General features: G+C 34.4%; 2 protein-coding genes and 1 pseudogene across 6 annotated transcripts; 2 read left to right on the top strand and 1 right to left on the bottom strand.

The window, feature by feature from the left end:
• Positions 1 to 1,009: 1,009 nt before the first annotated feature.
• On the top strand, positions 1,010 to 3,181 carry LOC148203338 (uncharacterized; annotated as a pseudogene).
• Positions 3,182 to 8,004: 4,823 nt separating this feature from the next.
• PHYE (phytochrome E) lies at positions 8,005 to 13,265 on the top strand. 4 transcript variants are annotated; one of them, XM_047326618.2, is made up of 4 exons: positions 8,005 to 10,557; positions 10,904 to 11,711; positions 11,843 to 12,139; positions 12,650 to 13,265. In XM_047326618.2, exons 1-4 carry the CDS (start codon positions 8,538 to 8,540, stop codon positions 12,891 to 12,893), a joined length of 3,369 nt encoding a protein of 1,122 aa, XP_047182574.2. In that variant the 5' UTR covers positions 8,005 to 8,537; the 3' UTR covers positions 12,894 to 13,265. The 4 variants fall into 4 exon arrangements, with proteins under 4 accessions (XP_047182574.2, XP_047182559.2, XP_047182583.2 ...); XM_047326603.2 differs by having other exon boundaries at positions 10,895 to 11,711; XM_047326627.2 differs by having other exon boundaries at positions 8,007 to 10,557; positions 11,846 to 12,139.
• A 1,493-nt stretch (positions 13,266 to 14,758) lies between these two features.
• LOC124848794 (protein MEI2-like 3) lies at positions 14,759 to 21,889 on the bottom strand. Of its 2 annotated transcripts, XM_047326590.2 has the most exons (13): positions 21,550 to 21,889; positions 19,503 to 19,545; positions 19,272 to 19,415; positions 18,713 to 19,182; positions 18,359 to 18,517; positions 18,153 to 18,269; positions 17,906 to 18,057; positions 17,490 to 17,581; positions 16,393 to 17,341; positions 16,224 to 16,308; positions 16,046 to 16,114; positions 15,628 to 15,807; positions 14,759 to 15,431 (listed from the first exon to the last, which is right to left on the bottom strand). In XM_047326590.2, exons 2-13 carry the CDS (start codon positions 19,531 to 19,533, stop codon positions 15,297 to 15,299), a joined length of 2,583 nt encoding a protein of 860 aa, XP_047182546.2. In that variant the 5' UTR covers positions 19,534 to 19,545; positions 21,550 to 21,889; the 3' UTR covers positions 14,759 to 15,296. The 2 variants fall into 2 exon arrangements, with proteins under 2 accessions (XP_047182546.2, XP_087962097.1); XM_088105971.1 differs by lacking the exon at positions 21,550 to 21,889 and having other exon boundaries at positions 19,503 to 19,554.
• Positions 21,890 to 22,983: the final 1,094 nt, after the last annotated feature.

The following is a 22,983-nucleotide window of genomic DNA, read 5'->3' as shown; positions in this document are numbered from 1 at the left end:
TGGAAAATAAATATGATTAGATGGTCTAATAATCAGAATATAATTTCAACAACTATTTTCCAACAACACTTTCATAAGATTGTGCCAGGTAAAAAAGAGACTGGGATAGCTAAACATGTAATAGAAAACATGATGAAAATTTGTTTACTAATTTACTACTTAACATGATGAAAAGTTACTAGAAAGCTTCGGTAAAAGCGATCGATGTTTATACAAAAATAAAGAAAAAAAAAACATCATATAAGTATGCAAGACAATTAGCAGTCCAAATACAAAAGACTAAGTATGTCTTGATGTTACCTTTTAACAATGTTATTTTGTTCTAGAGATGAATAATTCCTTTTGAACTAAAAAAAACATTTTTAGAAACTTTATTCCATCATTTGATATGATGCATTTAATATTTTTCTGAAATTGATTTTTATATGACTCTTAGTCTTGGATTTAAGTCTCGTCAGAGTGAAACAAGTATGGTCATCCATCATCATTAAAAAATATATAAATCCATTCAAAGAAGTATTGGAACAAGGCACCAAGTATGAGCATGATGGTCGGAGTTAAAGCACAGCGTTAGTTACTTGGTTGGCCAGGACAACGGTCGTTGACAGTTGTTTTTTTTCTTATAAATATTGGACCTCTGTGTTTGTAAAAGAGTTGATCTCTTGAGATTACTGAATAATATAAATTTCATTGTGTTTGAGTTTTACTCTTTTTTTCTTTGTTCACCTCCTTGACCGTTCGGTGTAAAGGGCTTGACCGTTCGGTGTTGTTCGTGTTCTTGTTGGGTCGTTCTCGGTCATCTACGCTGTAGTGCTCTGTGTGTTTGTAGCGTTCGGTTAGGGACGTTCGTTCTCCATACCCTCGCTCTTCTTCCATCCCAACAGTGGTATCATAGCTTCAGGTTCATGACTTGGGAGCTTCGTGTTCATCTAGGGCTTGGCGGAGAGGTGATTGAAGCATAAAAAAGATCAAGACTGTGTTTCTTGGTGGAAGATCGTGGGTGTAAAGAATGGCCAGCAGAGATATGTCTGTTAATCTACCCGTTCTCACAAACAAGAACTAGAGCAAGCGGAGCACACAGATGCGAGTCTTGTTTCGAGTTCAAGATGCCAGCAGCATGATGGAGGGAGTGGTTTCTGGGTCTGATTTGCGCGGCACTGAGAAAGAGGAGTTTAAGAGGAAAGATGATAGAGCCTTGTTGATTATCCATTAGTGTGTGGACGATATGCATTTTGAGAAGATACAAAATGCGACTTCAGCAAGAGAAGCATGGAACATCTTGGTAGGTTGCCATGCCGTAGGGGAAAAAGTGAAGAAGGTAAAGCTTCAGTCGTTGAGGAGACAGTACAAGCACCTACTGATGAAGGATGGTGATAAGGTGAGTGAGTTTTTCAGTAAAATACTCTCAATTGTTAACCAGATGAAAAGTTGTGGTGACACACTGTTACTGATCTCATGGTGATTGAGAAAATCATGCGGTCACTGCCTCCAACGTTTGATCATATTGTGGTGGCAATAGAGGAGTCGAGAGATCTTGAAAAACTCAAAATAGAGGAACTGCAAAGCTCTTTGGAGGCATATGAAATGAGGATGCGGGAAAGAAATCCCATCAAACGCGAGGAGCAGGCGTTGAAGGTTCAACACGTCAAAAATGAAGAGAAGAAGACAACCAAGAAATGGAAAGGGAAATATGGTAAAGGGAAGTGGAGAAAATATAGGAATAAAGATGACTAGAATGAGTCTTCAACAAAGGAGGAAGGCAAATCTGAGAAGAATTTCCACAAGAAGGACAAGAGAAAATTGAGTGTTTTAATTGTCATAGGTATGGGCATTACGCTAGTGAGTGTTATGCTGAAAAGAAAGAGCAGAAGAAGGGTCAAGGAAAGGAGGCCTACATAGCTCAACTAGAGTCTGATTCAGAAGAACCAGTCATATTGATGACAACTACATCTAAAGTAAGTTCACATTCTCAAGACAAACTGTGGTATTTGGATTCAGGATGTTCGAATCATATGACCTGCAACAGAGATTGGTTGGTAAATTTTGCTTAGACCGAGAGGAGTATGGTGAAATTTGCTGATGACAGCACCTCGAAGGTAGAGGGAGTTGGTGATGTGGTTATCAGAAGGAAGAATGGCTCGCGTGTCATTCTAACTGGTGTGTTGTTTGTGCCTGCAATAAGGTACAATCTTCTGAGTATTGGCCAGTTAATTCAAAAGGGTTTTACGGTAGTAATGGGAAGCTTCAATAAGGTTGAAGTGTTTGATAAAAAGAAAAACCTGATCTTGAGGAGCAAGATCTCAAAGGATAAAACATTTCAGATCAACCTAGTGAAGTCTGCATTGTGTGAAGAATCAAGCAAGATGAATACTGATACACAGACTGGTAATGAGGAAGGTTTGGTGCACGTAGCGATGTTTGCATGCACAGACCCGATCGGTCAAACCGAGGACGTAGCTGTGGTTGCATGCGCAGAATCGATCGGTCAAACCGAGGCCTTGAAGAAATTCGTGTGGAAAGATGCAAAGAAAGAAGAAGTTGATCCAGTTAGGAAGAATGGAATCTGGAAGCTTGTTGATATTCCAGTTGGGAAGAAGAAGAAAATCGTTGAAGTGAATGCTGCCAAAGAAGCATGGGGAGTTGATGTCACTGGTGAACCGAGACATGGAGAACACCGTTCGGTCACGTCTTTCAGTCTGGGAGTCTTGGGAGAACCGAGACATTGCGAACATCGTTCGGTCAAGTCATTCAGCCACACCCGACCTCAACAATCATTCAACCGAGCGAGACGTCACTCAAGAGCGTCAAACTGGCAACTGCACTCAAACCGGTCGGTCATGTCACTCAGTCACTCTTTCGAACCGTTCGACCTTTGTCGCACAACTCGCGCAAGTTGGCATCTGCCTTCGTCACGTGACTGGTAGGAACACACCGTTCGGTCACACATCGATCGGTCACACACCATTCGGTCGTCTCAACATGGTGCGCGAGATAGGCTGGCAAGGATGGGTGTTACCTCTAAGTGCTCGACTTAGAAAGAAGTGTTGGAGTTAAACCGAGCGTTAGTTAGTTAGTTGGCCAGGACAGTTGTTGATTAATTGTCCTTGGCAGTTGCTTTTCATTTTATAAATATTGGACTTCTGTGCTTATAAAGAGTTTATCTCTTGAGATTACTGAATAATACAAATTTCATTGTGTTTGAGTTTTACTCTCTTTTTCTCTATTCACCTCCTTGACTGTTCGGTGTAAAGGGCTTAACCGTTCGGTGTTGTTCGTGTTCTTGCTGGGTCGTTCTTGGTCGTCTACGCTACAGTGCTCTATGTGTTCATAGTGTTCGGTTACGGACGTTCGTTCTCCATACCCTCGCTATTCTTCCACCCCAACATGGATGAGATAAAAAGGTAGTTCAACATAAGAATCACTGACAAGAAAAGAAAGTTTCTTTTGTTTAATAGCATGACAAATATTACATATGGATTCTCTGCTAAGGAAATTGTTTCTTTATAATCTTATAAGTCTTTTAGCAGCCAAATATTTTGACTGTCATATGAAGTGTTAACAACAAAGTTACCATAGTGAGATTAAATAGCATATTCATTAATCTCGATAAAGTTAACATTCCAATTAAATTAAATAGTATTAAAACTATACAAAAACAATCACATCATTAATAAAATAGAACAATTTAACAAGAGAAATTATAAAATTTCATTACATTTATTTAACATAATCATAAAAAACAACTTTATATGCACATTAAGTTCAAAATTAATATTATCAAAACGGGTAGTCCGGTCTGATCTTGTCCGACTCACTACGAGTTGATTACTTATTGAGCCAGTCTAACCTGATTCACTTATTAGAGAGTCGAAAAAATTTGAACTCGGTCTCACCCAATACAAGTTGGTGGATTAAACGAGTTGTACTCGCTCACTTAATTACAAGAATTTTTTTAAATCCAAAAAACATTATATTTTTTTGTTAATTCAAATCTAAATAAATTTCACTCTAAAATGATGTTAAACTCCAAAGACAATTCAAAATAAAAGAAATGTATTATACAATCCCAATGTAATCCAAAAGCAAACATAAAAAGTGAACAAATAAGTTTCTAATATCGATCATTTTTGAATCACTTATCCATTTATAAGATCAGAGTCTTGAATGAATAAATCCATAATATTTTGCTCCCTTGAAACATATTCTTTATCTCCATCCACAATACCATAAAAAAAAGCGTTAACTAATAATATTGAAACACAAAGAAATAAATAATTAAATTTTGCTCGCTCAGCCTAACTGCGAAATTTTGTCGCACAAAAAATACATAATTAGCACTCCTATTCCACCCATAACCTCTTCTAACCACTTTTATGAACTTTTAACACTCCTAGACTGAATTCTAAACTTCTATAGACTCCAACCAATGTTTATAACCCAACTTCACTAATTATTAACAATGCTACAACAAGGTTTTAACTTAAAAACAACTAAACTCTTCCATTTCAGACCAAAATTGCATTCTACATGTTCTAGCTCATTTTTAGGTAGATTAGGGACTTTAATAAGTTAAAAATGACTTGACAACACCCTTTAAACTAACCAATTTGACACATAATCTATAATTCAAAATTTCACCATTCCAAACCCCCAAAATGCCTCTAAAACCAACCAAAACACCATTAAAGTACTATTAACTCATCGTAGATCGGATTTCTCTTAACTCCAAGTCTAAACAAGTCCTAAATGACTATAACTTAGACCCAAAAACAAAATTTCTTATTTGATCATTATCTTAACTTTTCACAATTAAAACCCAATTTTTAGACTAAAAACTAACTTCTAACTCAAACAAAATTCTTACTTCTCAATATTACACCAACCTCACACCAATATACTTCAAAACAACAACATACACAAGATCATTTAGTTCAATTCACTACAATTCATAATAACATGCAATCAATTTATCAAACATACTCATCATACATAATTATCACTAAAACAATCATCCCAAATCATAATCAAACAGCTAACAACTATCATTCACACTTCTGAATTTAAAAGTTTCCCTTACCTCACAAAGAACTACTATGGCTTTAAGAACGTCCAACTATTACTTCAAATGCAAGGAACTCTAGAAATGCCTACAAATCACAAATTGTGATCGGAGTGAGTCTTTATGACCTTAGATTAATAAAAAAAACTAGAAAAGGATAACATAAGACACATGAGACATGGAATCAACATGGAGGATTTCAACCTAAGAACGAAAGAAAAAAAATCAAAACTTACTTGTTTTATACCAAAAACTAATTAGATAAGAACGGATATTACTCAGTCGTAATCTCCTAGGCATTTCCTAATCGTCAAATAGATAATCGATGAGTTAGATTTCTTAGAAAAAATACAGAGGAACTCAAGAAACGAGTTTTTAGAGAATTTGTGTTTTAAGTAATAAAACGAGTTTAAAAAATTTCATTTATATTATTGAATTATTTTAAAATTAAAATACTCAGTCTTATTATTTTAAAACACCTATTAACTTCAATACTTTAATTTCTAAATTCTTAAGTCTAAAATCTAACAAAATTGACCAAATTATAGAATGAACTTTGATGGTTGGAATTAAAATATACATTAATTATAGAAATGTTATAGGTGGTGCATACTTTAATATTAAAATATACATTAATTATATGTTAGTACATTGTTTTTTCAAAGCTTAATATATAATTGAAAATCTGCACATAAACATAAACAAATTCAATCATTAACAATAAATAAACTTACAACAAAGTAAAATACCAATCATTAATTTATGTATCTAATATCACATTATCACTTAATAACTTATGAACATTTTTTTATCCTTCTACGTAATATCAACTTATTTTAATAACCAAGTCGTTTGTACTTTTTTACGATGATATGACATATATAAACAAAATTATTACAATATACAATAATAATATTTTTTGTCAATCAGATAATAGTCTGCATGCGACTGAAAAAATAATAAAAAAAATTGATAAGTATATAGGTAATTTTTACAGTAATACTATATTAGATAACGAAATCAATTGTACTTTTCATAATTATATGACACAGAAATAAAATTATGACAAATAATCAAATAACTATTATTCTTCTCAAATTATAAAATTAATATTATGTCAAACTAATATAATAGTTTATTATATATTATATTATGTTATATAATTTTCTAAAGATATTACCAATAGTTTTCATTAAATTGACTCTCTAATTTTGAAAAAAGAGATTCGTTTTGATTAATAAATTATTATATCAATTTTATAATTAAAAAATAAATTTATATTCAAATATTATTTTTAATTATTATTATAATTATTTGTATTATTATTGTTGCTATTATTATTATTATTATTATTATTATTATTATTATTATTGGTTTTATCAGTTTTGCTTTCTATTCTATAATTCAATCACTTTGAGATAATAAAGATATCAATATTAAAATAATATTATTTATTTTTAATTAATTTATTATTTTTTTCGTATTATCAAACTCTTTGCATAAATATTATATTTATAATTATATATAATTATAACACTTAATAGAATTATATAAATAATATTTATTTAAATATAATAATTATTATTATTTTATAAATTGATTTTAAAAAATCCGTACGCACAAATATAATACTAATTATCATCAAAATACATCTTTAGCACTTCTCTCATCAATTTAAATTTATTTATGAAATTTAAAATATTTATTCCACTTAATTGAAATATATTTTCTCATCAATTAAAATTTAAATTATTTTTCATATAATTAATTAATTTAATATTTTATCATTTATTTTATTTTAAAGATAAGTTAAAATGAAACTCGAAATTTAACTCCCCTGTAATCTAATTCTTACTGATTTTTGAGAACCTATCAAACTAAACAAATACCAGAAACCGAATTTCTGGGCACTGAATTCCAACTTAAAAATCTGTACCATTTCAATAAGTATAGAAATAAAAGTTGGAATAATTTTCTCTGGGACAACCTTATTGGGGAAAAAGAAAACCTTAGTTTCACCAATTGCATGACGTGAAAGACCATGTTGGGTGGAATACGCCATAAATAGATAAATCCAAAGTAGATCCATGGATAAAAAAAAGTGGATGCAAAAACCTCAATTCTCAACCACTTAAATAAATCCGTCAAGTCAATTCAACTTTTGATTTCTCATTGTGTGAAGAACATTTCAAATACTCATCAAGATAATCAGAAAAAATATATTTATCAAAAGTTGTTCTGAAAAAGTTTTCTTATTTGTTCTAGAGAAGAATTAAGTAAAAAACATATAATAACACAAATAAAATTGTATCTATTTGGGTATTTTCCATCTCCAACTATGAATAATGAAACATCTTTTCACAGTGAAAACATGTGTGGTCATATTTCGCAAACCATGAAACAAAGACAGAAGGACCGTATTGGCATTTCTTATCTCAGATTTTTGTGGTTCACCTTCGTCTTCTGTCCATTCAGTTTTCACTTCATCGTTTCGTTGTCCTTCAAATCACCGACACAGATTTATTTACACAACCTCAAACCAATGATGAAGTTTAGTGTTTCATAGTATTTTTAACTCAATTACATTGATTGAAGCAAAATGTGATTATATAATTTAATCCATTCATGGGGCATCTCAACCATTCTGTGAGGAAGTTCATAAAGATAAAGTTATTAATCTCTTGAAGTAAATACAGAAGTGTAGAATAACATTGTGGTTTATAATCTCCATTATCAAGGACAAAAGTTGTAGTTGGAATAAAACAGAAAATAACTTTAAAAGCTGTTAAATTTTAAGTAATGGTGATTACAAGCTGAAAATTGTTTCTAGAATTTGAATTTGTGAGTGGAGAAGAAGCAATGTTATGCGGTGACTAAGCATTAAAAGAATGATTTTGCTCCAAAAGCAAACACAATATTGCAAGATTACACCATGAGTCTGAGTCTGTCCCCTACTCCATCCTCTGGGGTTTTCTTGGATTGGTGGAAAAAGATGGAAAAGTAACACTGAAGTGGTGAAGTGAGAAGATGAAATCATAGGATCTTGTCTTTTTGACAAATAAACTAAGTGAAGATTTCCAAGTTAACCAAGTTGTGAATGTTTTCCTAGAATTACTGTGGAAACTGGCTGGCTAAGGAATTTGTGCTTAGTTATTATGTCTTTGGCAGTAAAAGTAAGAGAGGGTAGAAATAAGCTTGAGTTGGACTGAACGAAAACAACATAGGAGAGACATTAAGTGGGGTGAGTTGAGGTGCACATCATAGGGCAATTCCTTGTCGGTTTAACACAACAGAAGAACAATGCACTTTGAATAAAAACTATCCTTTCGATTTTTCGTGTTGAGGGTATCTAATATGTTTGTGTATATATCTCCTTCACAAACCACACAAGTAAAAAAGCTAGAATCGAACTGGGTTCATAGAAGGTGCAATACAAGGTAAGCAAACACATTTGGCTTTTTGTCGAACAGCCTTGAAAATGAGCTTTGGAAGCAGAGGGAAGCTGAAAGATACAAGCTTGAGCACATCAGCTGAAAGCAACATGAACAGCAGGAGGGACAAGGTACTGGCTCAGTACAGTGCAGATGCTGAGATTCTGGCTGAATTTGAGCAGTCTGGTGTGTCTGGCAAATCATTTGACTACTCCAGGATGGTCCTTGATCCTCCCAGGTTAGTGTCTGGAGAAAAAATGACTGCATATCTGTCAAAAATCCAAAGGGGTGGCCTTATCCAACCCTTTGGTTGTATGCTTGCAATTGAGGAACCCACTTTTAGGATCATTGGGTACAGTGAGAATTGCTTTCAGTTGTTGGGTTTGGAGAGGCAAATTGACTCTAAGATGTTAATAAATTTGATTGGGGTTGATGCAACAACCCTTTTCACTCCAGCTTCTGGGGGTTACCTAGCTAAAGCTGTGGCTTCCAGGGAAATTTCTCTTCTGAACCCGATTTGGGTCTATGCAAGGACAACCCAGAAGCCATTTTATGCCATACTGCATAGGATCGATGTTGGGGTTGTGATTGATTTGGAGCCTGCGCGGTTGAGTGATCCAGCATTGTCACTTGCCGGGGCAGTTCAATCACAGAAGCTGGCTGTGAGGGCTATTTCAAGGCTGCAATCTCTTCCTGGGGAAGATATTGGCTTGTTGTGTGACGCAGTTGTTGAGGAAGTGCATAAGCTTACTGGATATGACAGGGTAATGGTTTATAAGTTTCATGAGGATGATCATGGTGAAGTTGTAGCTGAGATTAGGAGGTCGGATTTGGAGCCTTACCTGGGTTTACATTATCCTGCCACAGATATCCCTCAAGCTTCTCGCTTCTTGTTCAAGCAGAACCGGGTTAGGATTATTTGTGATTGCCATGCAAAGCCAGTTAAGGTCATTCAGAGTGAAGAATTAAGGCAACCTCTTTGCTTGGTGAATTCAACACTTAGGTTACCACATGGTTGTCACACACAGTACATGGCCAACATGGGATCAATTGCTTCTCTGGTGATGGCAATTATAGTCAATGGAAAGAATGAAACAAGGCTTTGGGGTTTGCTAGTTTGTCATCACACTTCACCACGTTATGTTTCTTTCCCGGTTCGCTATGCTTGTGAGTTCCTAATGCAGGCTTTTGGACTGCAACTTTATATGGAGATTCAATTGGCATCACAAATGGCGGAAAAGAGAATGCTTAAAACTCAAACCTTACTGTGTGACATGCTCCTTCGTGATGCACCATTCGGCATTGTGACTCAGTCTCCAAGTATCATGGATCTTGTGAAGTGTGATGGGGCTGCCTTATTTTATGATGGAATATGCTGGTTGTTAGGTACATCCCCAACTGAAGCACAGGTAAAAGACATTGCAGAATGGCTACTTAGTAATCATGGGGATTCAACAGGTTTGACAACAGATAGTTTAGCTGATGCTGGTTATCCAGGTGCTGCTTCACTGGGTGATGCGGTTTGTGGCATGGCCACGGCAAGAATCAATTCAAAACATTTCTTGTTCTGGTTCAGGTCTCACACTGCTAAGGAAGTCAAATGGGGAGGAGCCAAGCACCATCCAGAGGATAGGGATGATGGAGGAAAAATGAACCCAAGATCATCATTCAAAGCTTTTCTTGAAGTAGTCAAAAGCAAAAGTTTGCCTTGGGAAGTGTCAGAAATCAATGCCATTCACTCATTACAACTAATGATCAGAGATTCTTTCCAAGACACTGAGATCACCGGTCCAAAGCCTTCAAACTATGTGCAGAAAACTGACACTTCAACTGGAGCGATGGATGAACTCAGTTCAGTAGCACTTGAAATGGTGAGATTAATCGAGACTGCAACAGTTCCGATTTTTGGGGTTGATTCAGGTGGAGTAATCAATGGATGGAATTCAAAGATTGCTGAACTGACAGGTTTACAAGACAGTGAAGCTATGGGGAAATCCATGGTAAATGAAATTATACATGCGGACTCATGTGACACTTTTAAAAATACTCTACGCAGAGCCTTGCAAGGTAAATCAGTTGTTGTAGAAAAGATAGTAGATTTAGAGTGTTCACTTAACTAACTCCCAAATGTTATTAACAATTCATTGTGGGGGAAAAACATTCTTTGTAGGTCTTTTAGAATTTGATTCCACACGTTGGTTTGAAATATTCAATTTATGTACTATATAAAGATCTGGACAATCAAATGTTCATGTTTTTTAGGTTGTGCTATCATTTTTTCATTGGAGTGTAAAATTTAATGACTAGTCTTATATAATTGAATATGTAAGATAATGTTTATATTGCAGTCTTATTTTGATTCGTTCTCCCTGAAAGTTAAGTATTCATAGCAATGAATTGATAGTTTTTGCAGGAGAGGAGGACAAAAGTGTTGAGTTGAAAATAAAGCACTTTGGGCTTCAACAGCAACAGAAAGTTGTATATCTCATGGTCAATGCTTGCACTAGTAGGGACTACACAGATTCTGTTGTTGGGGTATGCTTTGTAGGTCAAGACATCACTTATGAGAAAATGGTTCAAGATAAATTCATCAAGTTGGAAGGTGATTACAAAGCAATAGTGCAGAGTCTCAGTCCACTGATTCCACCCATATTTTCTTCTGATGAGAGTGCCTGCTGTTCTGAATGGAATGCAGCCATGGAAAGGCTAACTGGTTGGAAAAGAGATGAAGTCATAGGAAAATTGCTTCCTGGTGAAATATTTGGAAGTTTTTGTCGACTAAAAGGTCAAGATACCCTGACTAATTTTATGATTTTAATATACCGTGGAATCAGTGGTCAAGATTCTGAGAAGTTACCATTTGGATTTTTTGATAGAAATGGAGAATTTGTGGAGAGTTATATAACAGCAAACAAGAGAATTGATGCTGGTGGGAATATACTTGGCTGTTTTTGCTTCTTGCAGGTTGTAACGCCAGACCTGAATCAGTCATCTGAAGAACACAAGCCAAGAGGCAGAGAAAACATTTCTGAATCGAAAGAGTTAGCTTATATACTACAAGAGATGAAGAAACCTTTAAATGGCATACGATTCACGCACAAACTTTTGGAAAGTACAACTGTTTCAGAAAACCAAAAACAATTTCTTGACACCAGTGATGCATGTGAAAGACAAATCATGGCAATTATTGAGGATACAAATTTAGGAAGTATTAATGAAGGGTAAGAGTTTTTGTTGTGTTTTGGTAGGCTGAAATTCTCTCTTGGAGTAGTACTTTCCTTTTTCGTCCTTCGATTATACACTGATATTCAATAAGACTGACTATATGTTTCATATCTTATGCTAATGCTAGCAGCACTTTGCAGCTAAACATGGAAGAATTTGTTCTGGGAAATATTTTAGATGCCATTGTCAGTCAAGTCATGATATTGATAAGAGAAAAGAACTTGCAACTGTTTCATGAAATTCCTGATGAAATAAAAGTGCTTTCTTTATATGGTGACCAAATTAGGCTTCAGGTGGTCTTGTCTGACTTTTTGCTTAATGTAGTCAGCCATACACCATCTCCAAATGGCTGGGTAGAAATCAAGATTTCACCTGGTTTAAAGATAATACAGGATGGCAATGAGTTTATCCATCTGAAGTTCAGGTACAAAAACCAAGAATTTATCACTGTTATCTTCTGGGGATTTACCAATTTGGATTCTCTGCTGGGTTCTTCTGGCTGTTTCTCTGTTGTACCTTCAAACTACACTGATGGACATTGATTTTGAGATTTTAAAACATATTAAAAAGATTTTTAAAGTACTAACATCAGTGTATTTTAATGTTCAGCAGAGGACAACATTAAAAAACCTGGTTGAGAATGTGAACTCATTGTATACTTTCTACATGGGGATACTTGATTTCTCCCATTTTTGTTATACTTGAAATTTATGCCTGAGTAGCTGTGGTTTTATGTTTAACACCCTTTTCCAAGTGTGAGACAAACTTTGAAGATATACAAGAGTTGTCACAAACTTTGAGTAGTTGTGATCTTACATTTCAGAAACTGACATAGTTTTAGGCTACAAGTGTTGTGATGGTTACTTGAAGATGTCACCTATGTTAGATTACTGTGTAGACTAGAGGCTCATTTGATCATGTATTCTTCTTGCAGAATGACACATTCTGGTCAAGGTCTTCCTTCAGATGTTCTTCATGATATGTTTGAAGGAGGGAATCAATGGAATACACAGGAAGGTCTAGGACTATACATGTCCAGAAAAATCCTCAGTAGGATGAGTGGTCATGTCCACTACGTAAGAGAACAAAATAAGTGTTATTTTCTCATTGATCTTGACATTAGAACAAGAAAAGAAAGGCAAAAGAATTTGCATGCAGAGACAAGCATGTTAAATTAGTTTTATTCTCTTGATGCTCTTACTAGTGAAAGGGGTGTGAAGGGTGGTTTGCAAAGAGAGGTCTCAAATCTTGCTTTGAAGCTTGGCAGATATATGGCAACTGCTCATGTCAACACTGGTATATCATCCTATTATACTACAAGGAAGTTTATGCTTATATATATATATATGATACACACACACACCCCTTTTTTAGTTTGGCTTAAAAATATTACAGTAACACAGTAGAATGCTGAGAGGAATTTTGAACATTGTATGACCCTTCCTCCAAGGATAAGTATGGCTAATGATTACTTGTAATAGTAATATTTTATGTATAAATAAGAAGCAATCTTGCAGTATTGCCCTGCAGAATTGGTTACTGCATGCAGATGCACTTTACTTTGTTTTCCTTTTTGGAGCTTAGGAATTCATAGAGAAAACAGAAGTCAATACCTTAATTGGATAAATAAGGGAACCAGTATTGAAAAAAATTTACTGTTCCTATAGAGTAATTGATCTTGGTACAAAGATTCCTGCAATTCTTTCATGCTGAATTTAAATAGTTGAAATTTACTTATACTTCAAACCATCCAATTTAGCATTTTTTTAGAAGGAGTAAGATATAAAAGTTGCTCATCAAAATCAATCCTAGCCATTATACAGTGGGATGAAACTTGATATTCTTGCCCAAAAGCACTTTCGAGCAAATAAACTTGGTGTGTATTTTGGATTATTGATTTTGCTTACTGCATATACTCTGGTGTGTATCACACATATTCTCAACCAACAATATTTTACTATGTCGCATGTTATGAGTGGCGAATTATTTTAATTCATTTTTAATATTTATTTAAGTTAATATTGGTTACATTAATATTAGTGTAATTTATTTATAATATTTATTTAAATTAGCATCTAGAAATATTTAATTTAATTTTAATTTTAGTATTTATATTTATTTAAACTAATATCAATTAAATTGATGTTAATTTGATTTGTTTTAATATTTATTTAAATTGATATAATTATTTAGTACTTATTTAAGTTAGTAGCTTATAAATTGACCTTAACTTTTTTTTATATTTTACAAAATTTGTTTGCCTAGATAAGTTAGAATAGGAATTGTGGATCGGTCTTAATCCAAAGTCACAAATTTAAGCGTGAGAAATGTTATGTTTGGTATAAGTCTAATTTGCACCAATAAGTGCTGGTCAAAGCACTCTAATTAAAAATCTGTTATAACATAATGATGGACATGGTTAACAATATTTAAGAGTGGAACTTCAAAAGTATTCATAATTTTGGAGTCTTTTACATGTGCAACGTGATTGTGATGTTATTAATTAACATTTTCTTTTCATCAACACTAAATGTTATATTTTTATTGTAATATTTTATGGCAATTTCAAATTATATGATCAGTTTGGAGTGTTACATAACTTTTTATTGCTATGAAAAATTAAAAACAATGATAAACAATAGTTTAAAAACTACGTCCAGTAAAAGAAATTTGAAATAAATGAAAGTAAATTTCATGAAAATTGAGGAATTAAAGACAGTTTATCGACATAATTGTTAAGTGAAATTAGTAATGCATAATTTATACATTCTTGGCTTTAAATGGAATCCATGGGAACGGAAAACTTGCAAAAAGAGGAGATAGGAAACTAATATTGATTACGTGCATTTTGGAAACTAGTTTTTGAAATTTATAATAATAGTAATAATAATGCATTGCTAAAATGATAGAAAAAATAAGTTGGAATTTAGTAAGTTATAGCTGAAATTATGAGTAAGGATGAAAATAAGTTGAACACTTTGTGATGAAAGCCATATTAAGATAGATGCTACATGCTGACAAAACAAGAATGTCCAGATTCAGATAGTGAGCAACTTGTACAGCATCATATTTAAATATGCGTTTTACACTTGGTTTTCAATAGTGCTAAAACATCATTAGAGGAAACATAGAAACAGGTCTTTATTTCTCCCTATACAATCTGTACCCCACCTGAACTTCCCAACTTTCAACTCCAACCAAACTTAACTCTACCCCATATTAACATTTTTCAGAAAGGAAAAGGGAAAAAAAAATGGTCGATGACAAGACACCAAAAAGCAAAAACGAGCAAAAACTGGAGATAAACAAACCCCTTTGCTCAACTCTTCTTCAGCCTTTGCTCCCACCACCTTCACCATGTGTACACAATCAGATCAGCTACCTGTGCAGCAAATCAATCAAAATGCTCCAAGCTTCTAAAGCTTGCTGGCAAAATACTTGGGAAAATAACTATGGTACAAAATCTACATCCTTCTGTTATCCTTCCTAAATATATGCAGCACCAGAGACATATTTGCAAATGTTAACATTTAACACCAACCCATTTGGACTAAGCAACTCTGCATCTAATATAAATTACGCTATTTTGCATCCAAGTTTGCAGAAGGGTCTGTGTTTGGAGGGCTCCCTGCAAAATCACTTGAATGTAACTCACTTGACCTTAGTCCCTGAATGTTTACATTGTTGGGGTTGGCGGGAAGATGCTCTTGCACAATCTACAGGAAAGTATGAACAAAGTTGCAGCAGTTAGGCTATTTTCTGAAGCAGAGGAAAAGAGAAAACAAAAGATTCATAGACATTTAGTACATTATTATATATCTTACTTTCATGATAACAATATAACGGAGGAAATAGTAACAAACGTCATTTTGGAATTTCTTATGTGAAATGCTAAATCAGTGCAAAAATTACCAGATCACCCGCTTCAGAACCCTCTGAGTGGAAAAGAATAGGACGACATCGCTTATCTTCATTCATCAAACTTGAATTTTGAAAGTGGCTCACAAGGGCAGTCTTTCCTTGAATTCGAGCATATGCCAAAGAAGCAACTTTTTCACTATTAAATTTCTCCCATTTCTTCCCGTTGAATGTCTGTAAAATCAACCGTGTTTCCAATAATGCGCCATTTAACAAAGAGGAATATATCATAAAGCTTTTCTAATAACTCTTTCTTGATTAAATAAATGCCAAGATATCATTAACGGCAAAATTAATTTTAACAAATATAAAGAAAATACAGACTCCGTGACCTTATTTGTAGAAAACTTTCACTCAGTAAAATAATAGAAACATTCAAAAGAAAATGAGCATAAGATATTCCCATAAAAACCTCGTAGAATGGAATAATAAGAGAAGGTGACAGCATATTGATGAATGCATAGCCGACGTTGCATTTATTCTGCAGTAAGAAGAAAAAAAAACCATAATCAGCCTCACAAGTTTGAAAAAAATGTTATCAAACAACTTACAAGAATAATAAACAACTCCTGGAAGAGCAAATTATTTACCTTAAAGTCAATTGGCAGGTAGAGAAAATCGTAAGTACCCCTGTGATTTTCATCAATGGCGGCTAATAACATTTTTGAGGTGTATCTGCAGGTAATGAACAATTAATATATCATCTTGGCATCTAATAAGAAAATATGGTTAATAAATACACTTCAGACTTAACCATACTTGTTTGGAATATTCTTTATCATTAATGTAGTCCTTGTATCTTCACCACTTTTAATTTTATCCAAATCAAGCTGAAATTGCTTCTTGCTATCAGCCTGGCTCACATTGTTCTCTATCCATCTACCCCGAGCACGATCAGCCAAACCCTCCAAAGTGGAAGGTAAAAGTCCTGGATAAGGACCATTTCCCAAGTACACAGGGCTAAGCCTGGGAGATCTCATTCTGAAGTTTGATGACCCATTATCAGTTATATTTCTTGGGATAGTAATGTTAGCATTAACAGATCCACCCACATTAACCATGTAATTTCCATCTGTGTGCCCTAAACTCATGCCTCCATAACCAACATTATTCATGAATGATGTTTCAGATGACTCGGGATGGAAACCAAAGTGTCTCTCAAAAGGCAAACCGGATGGAGCAGAGCCAACGTGATGATTGTTATGATGCTGTGATGAACCAACAAAAGAGCTATTCTGAGTAGAAAATGGGAAGGCATGGCTCTTTCCATTCGATGTAAATGGATGCCCCACAGATGATCTTGGCCAAGCTGAAGGTTTGGTATGCTCCGAGTAGAGGGTTGGGCTTCCCCATAGAAACTGTGGCCCTGACAAAGTTTCCACTGAGGATCCATTTGATGTTGATGGCACAAATGAGGACAACGCTCCACGATACTGGCTGAATTTTGGCTCAGGGAGTGAATGTGATTGAAAACTAGCTCCTTGTGAAGAACTCAAACCAGTAAATATGTTCTCTCCTTGACTGCTTCTTCCCAAGTCATTGCCAATAGCAGCAGCCTTCACAGTATTAGATACCTGTGGTTGTAAAATTGAAGCTAATCCAGGTAAATGATTGCCTGTTGTTGGGCTCAGGATTCTAGAACCAGGAGAATGACTGATATTTTGCATTGAATTCTGCTCAACAGGGCTATTGAACTGTAACCAGTTACCTGTTAATGAAAAAAATTAACTTAATATGATTTGAGAGAACATATACAAGGGGAACATGGTTATGTAGTCAGTAACAAAATGCTATGCAACTTATAGATGCTTATGATACAAAGGATATGTGGATATGGAGCATCTCAAAGAACCAACCTGGAGGAGAGTTAGCTACAGGTGAACTCACTTGATATCGGAAACTCCGAGATTCATCTTGATCAAGCTCTTGGTTCAACTGGAGCATCAAACTAAAAGTTGCAAAGAATTAATGGTTATATGTCTATGTTTAGTGTATGATGCCAGAAAGCAAGTGCGGCAAATATGGAAGTTATGTATGCACAGCTATCAATGGTAATTTGCCCGCCCTCAACATAATGAGAATGAGAATCTTTGTTCTTACAAAACCCCTTAATTTGATGGTTGATTTGGTGAAACTCATTTTAAAGGAATGCCTTCCAGTCAACAATAACTTATTTCATCAGTTTTGTCTTATATTTATACCATGCACAAAAAATCGGCCGGCAAGACATCAAACAAAACAAAGGCAACAAGAACATTATTAATGTACGCACTTTCTTCGAGCTCCTCCAGGCCGACTAGGTTCAAGCTTTATGCGTTTACCAGCTATGTCACTCCTGTTCAATGATTTCAGAGCTGCTTCTGCAGCTCTGACGTCATAAAATTCAATGAACTTGTGATGCCTCTTGTGAGGAGTTTCCCTTATCTGCAGAAACATAGATAAGTAATCTGAAGTCTTAAAAATACAACACAAACACACATGTTGCAGGGATACACAAAGCAACAAGATAAAATAATCACCTCTTTGACCTCTCCATAAGCCCCAAATATTTGGCGGAGGTCTTCATTTGAAACCGATGGATCCAGATTGAAAACTACCAATGTTCCTTGGTTTATATCCTTGTCTGATGGATTATCCTGGGAAAAGAAAGCCAAGAGATTATAATGTGTAGGCATTCAATTAAGGAAACGAATAAACCAAAGCAACTATGAAAGGTGAAAATAACCTTTGGTATTGAGAAGTGAATATCTAGTTTCCTGCGCCGCAGAGGTTTGTTTTGTAATGCTCGCATAGCTGTTCTAGCAGCACGGATGTCATAATAGGATATCATAACAAAACCCCGATGTTTGCATGCAGTATATAGGGTTCTAATATCACCATATAGCTGAAAAAAATTGAAACCCAATTAATAATTTGTCTAGCTACAAATGGATTTCTTCTAAACAAACATCTGCAAATTATCCAGGCAACAGTGAAGAATCATGAGCACCATAAGTTGTACTTGTATTCAGGGAAGCATATGTAGAAAACTAAAATATCAAAGAAAAAAAGTTTACACTAGATTTCTAGTCTGCATTACCTCAAAAAGTGCTCTCAGCTCCGAGTCCTCCACATTACTGTTAATATTACGAACAAATAATGTTCGAGAAGGATGCTCTCCATATGGATGTTCTCCAGCAACAGTTCCCACACCATTAGGAAAAGAATAATGAGGCAAACCATTGCCAACAGTACTATCAGCAAAGCTTAACTTAGAAATACCCACAGAGAGACCTTCCTGCGGATCAGTTTCTAGTTCCATACCTCCACCACTACCAAACAGATCATACTCTTCCAAGTCCTCAAGGGATCCAGGCAATCCACTAAGGTCAAAATCATCCATTATGCCAGCTAAAAGCTCCTCCTCGTCATCAGGAAGCACAGGTCCAACAGCATGAGTACCACCATCTTCAAGTGAACCATCTCCCTCTGCATCTTGATGGACCTTCTTAAATTCAGATGAGATGTCATCAACAGATTGATAACCATTTTCAGTTTCATTCAAGTTCACTGCAGATGAATAAAGCCAAAACAATAGATTTTAGAAATGGAGAACGGAGCATACAAATGACACAACAGTTGGGAAAACAATCACATACATTTTTCATGCGGAAGTACAGGTAATGAGCTAGAAAAGAGGCTAGCATCAGATGAAGCATGGTAGGAATCAGATCCAGACAAAGCCTCCCACGTACCATTCCCCAATTTTCCAGGTATTTTTATAGATGGAATCTTGGAAGGACCTATTGGTGATAAAAGGGTTATAGATAATTCAAATTTCAATATAGTAACAACCCAATGAAAAAAAAATACACAATTAAGAGAATTACCAAAAGAAGAAGGATCAAAAGCCTGCCTCATCGCATCACCCTTCTGCCTCATTCACAAAAACAGCAATAAATTGAGTACTATCATTTTACAAAGGCAAATAAATTTTTAAAAATATCCAAGAGATTTACCAACAATCGTAAAACTTAGGGAATGCTAATTATACAGGAATTAAGAATAATTACGAAAAATCTACAAATTCAACATCTAGAAGAACAGTGACCTTTTGGTAATATCTGTAATAACCAATTCCACTGGTAGTGATAGGAGCAGAATACTGTCTGTTTTATATTCTTTTTAATTTAACTCTGCTGGACAAAGGAGAACCAATACAGTTATTAAAAACTTTGAATCAGACTACCCCTAAAAATTCCCAAAATAGCATAAAGATCCTGCCTGAAAGTGTCAAGGAACTTATTATCGAATCACAAAAAATTAATCAATGAAGCCCTTAGTAGTAAAGCTTCACTTTAATCTCCAAAAATGGGAACTGACTTCACGAGACCAAAATGAACAAATTCAATGAAAAACTGCAATCAATAAAAACTGACAATTGAGTTTTTATGATGAAATATTAGACAATTGAGTTTTTATGATGAAATATTAGACGCACTTATACCCAGCTTCCAATATGCAGGTTCAACATTATCATTTTCGGCACAATCAAGGGGGCTGGAAACAGTCTAACCATAAAGGAAGAAGAGATATACAGATACATTGTTATTAATCTTCTAAAGAACGTGAGAGGATCCTTGTTATTAGCCAAACCGTTGTTCTTTCACTTCTTCACAGTTCAGGCATGTTCCAATTCCACAGATTTGGATGTCCTATATAACTAAATTTGGAAGCAACAAAAGGCAAGGTTTTGGTTAAACTTGAAGCCTCTGATACACTACTTTAATTTGTGTCAAGTATTCATATCTGATTTGTAGGCATATCAGATACTCTAGGATACTTTGTCGTTACTCATTGAGGAAGAATCTAATATATGAAGCACTAATACTATTAGGATGAGAATAATTTATAAATTTTTATTTTTACAATGTCTAATAAATGTAATTTTAGTCTGGGCCCGTACAATTGCAATTTTACATTTATTATGTTTTAGAAATTTTAAACATTTTTAAACAATAGTATACTGTTGTTCTCAAAATAAGTGTATCATACTATCATCATATCCGATAGTATTCGTGCATCACAGCTTGAAACCCATGACAAAATTTCAAAGAGAAAAAGAAATTAAAGCATCCCATGCAGGAGACCGTAACAGTGTCCTTGTTGCAAGTGCAGACAAATAAGTTAGTATCAAGCCAATCACACAAGTTAACTACAGAGCAAACCCATGTGCAAAAGGCAGTTCTATCCAAGGGTTGCTCTTTTCAACAGATTCCACTCATTAGCAGAGAAACATCACAATCGACTTCAAGCATGTTGAGACAAAAAGGAAACTTGTTCTTTGACTCCATGAATACAAGGTATAAAGATATACATTAAGCTCTCCAGATATTCCACAACCATAATCGGCAAAAAGAGAAAAACTAAAAAACAAAGACACCAACTTTCCCACAATTTCGCAGCATCCAAAGCAGAAGCAGCTTCAATCTAATCCATCTAGCAAAGAGCAATGATAGTGACTATCATAAAGAGACCAAATTGAAAAACCCCTTTAGTTAGACTACTGTCCATAGACCGTGATAACATCACCCAAAGCAAGAGGAAAAGAGCATAAAATACTAACAGTTACGATCGACCACAGCAAGTTACCAACTTATCATCATAATTACAAAAACCAACCCCGTTTCTCATGACCGATTGCCACAACCACCCTTCAACCCAAAACCACAAATTTAAAAGAGTTTCAGCAACATCGCACTGCAGAATCATAACCGAAACCCCCACAATCCCCATAACCGCCACACTCAAAGCAAATTCCAGTAGAGAACTCGAGTCATCAATTCATCATCTCCAGAAGGAGAAACTTAAAAAAGAATCAAATTTTAACATTAAAAAATCCAAAAACAGTGAATCAAGAGAAAACCCACGAAATACCTGAAAAGGGATCAGAAAACCCTAGAGCTTTAGGAAGGGACCGAAAGGAAGGGCTTGGGGACAGCAATTCGGTCCTTCGGCGCCTAAAACCAAATGGGTAGGCAACAAATTGAAGAGAAAACGTGTTGCAATCAAACAAGTGGAGGAAACAGGAGTGTGTATGTGTAATGTCTGTGATGGGAACAGAATGGGGAATCTTTAGGGAGAAGGAGAGAAGGGTGCAGAGCAAGAGCGTGGCGATGATTGGCCCTGACCCCAGAGAGTGAAAAGGAGCAGAGAATGATTGAGAGAACGAAGAGAGAGAAAATTGGCTTCAATGGTTTGGGACTTTGAGAAGGTGGAGGATTCAACTGTATTTAAAGGTCATTTGGTGTCCATAAAACTATGTGTTTTTTGCATTTATTAAACTAAAAACTTGCCTAAAACAAATGTTTAATATAATAATTTTATCTGAAGAGGATAATGATAGATACAACTTAGTTTAATGTTGCAATGAAACATTGAACCCTGTGCCCTGCTTTCAACTAGTTTCACTTCCGCATAACATAGGATGAACCATCTTAGGTGCATCTCAGTTTAATTCTTTTTCAAAAATAACTTTAAGATAACTTTTATTAAATAACTTTAAAATCTTTAGAATCAGTATTAAATATTTTTTTTCATTTATAACTACCCTTTTAGTTTCTTAACATATTTTTATCAGTATAAAAGAATACGTTTTCTATAAATTATTCCAAGCATGCACGCGAATATTTTATGTGTGAAATTGTTCCTGCATGATTCCAGGTTTAATTCTGTAGCACAAGTATCTTATACTTATATATTCCCTTAAATATAAAGGCGTTTGACCATGGTTCAATGAATTGAAAATTGTCTAAAAACTAATTATTTTTCTGTTAAGTTTGAAAAAGTTGTTAATAGTATAATTATAAGTAATTTAATTTATAAATTGTGTTGAGGTGAATTTTTCTCATGAATAACAATTTGAAGGTTGACACTGCCAAGGAGAAGGTACTTGAGAAAGTTTAAGTTGCTTAAAACAAATATTCCAAACAAAATTATAGGAAAATGTTAGTTAATTTTATAGGTGAAAAAGTTAAATTCAACCCTTTTCTTTTTTTATGTTTCAAATTAATTTTATATTTATCAAATGTTAATGAAAAAAATTGAACTCACTATTTTTCTCATATTTTTTTAATTTTTATCACTAAATCAATTTTATAGTTTCTAACAAAAGTTAATATTAAATTGATTGAATTTTAGAAATAAAAGTCATTTAATAAACATATCAAACATTTATGTTTTAGAAGTCAAAATTTTAGTATATGAGTAATTAGAAATCTCAGAAACTAAGTAGAAAAGGTTAGTGCTTTCTTGGACATTTTTATTTTTTTCAATGGACTAATTGAGAAGGTCTTTCAACAAAAGAGATAT

This window comes from Vigna umbellata, chromosome 2 (assembly GCF_029865625.1).
Source record: "Vigna umbellata cultivar VRB3 chromosome 2, Vumbellata_1.0, whole genome shotgun sequence".
Lineage (NCBI taxonomy): Eukaryota > Viridiplantae > Streptophyta > Magnoliopsida > Fabales > Fabaceae > Vigna > Vigna umbellata.
Note: the sequence above shows the minus strand (reverse complement) of the source record. Positions and strands in the feature narration are given on the sequence as shown.

Bases quoted from the DNA above. Each gene is read 5' to 3' on its own strand.
- LOC124848794 (XM_088105971.1), bottom strand. From the start codon at position 19,554: ATGAGGCAGAAGGGTGATGCGATGAGGCAGGCTTTTGATCCTTCTTCT. The intron at 18,058-18,152 runs GTGATTATTTTA...ATGTTTCTGCAG, and splicing joins CTTATGGAGAGGTCAAAGAG to ATAAGGGAAACTCCTCACAA. The intron at 17,342-17,489 runs GTTGGTTCTTTG...TTTCATTAACAG, and splicing joins TGTAGCTAACTCTCCTCCAG to GTAACTGGTTACAGTTCAAT.
- PHYE (XM_047326603.2), top strand. From the start codon at position 8,538: ATGAGCTTTGGAAGCAGAGGGAAGCTGAAAGATACAAGCTTGAGCACA. The intron at 10,558-10,894 runs GTAAATCAGTTG...ATGAATTGATAG, and splicing joins TCTACGCAGAGCCTTGCAAG to TTTTTGCAGGAGAGGAGGAC. The intron at 12,140-12,649 runs GTACAAAAACCA...TTCTTCTTGCAG, and splicing joins TTTATCCATCTGAAGTTCAG to AATGACACATTCTGGTCAAG.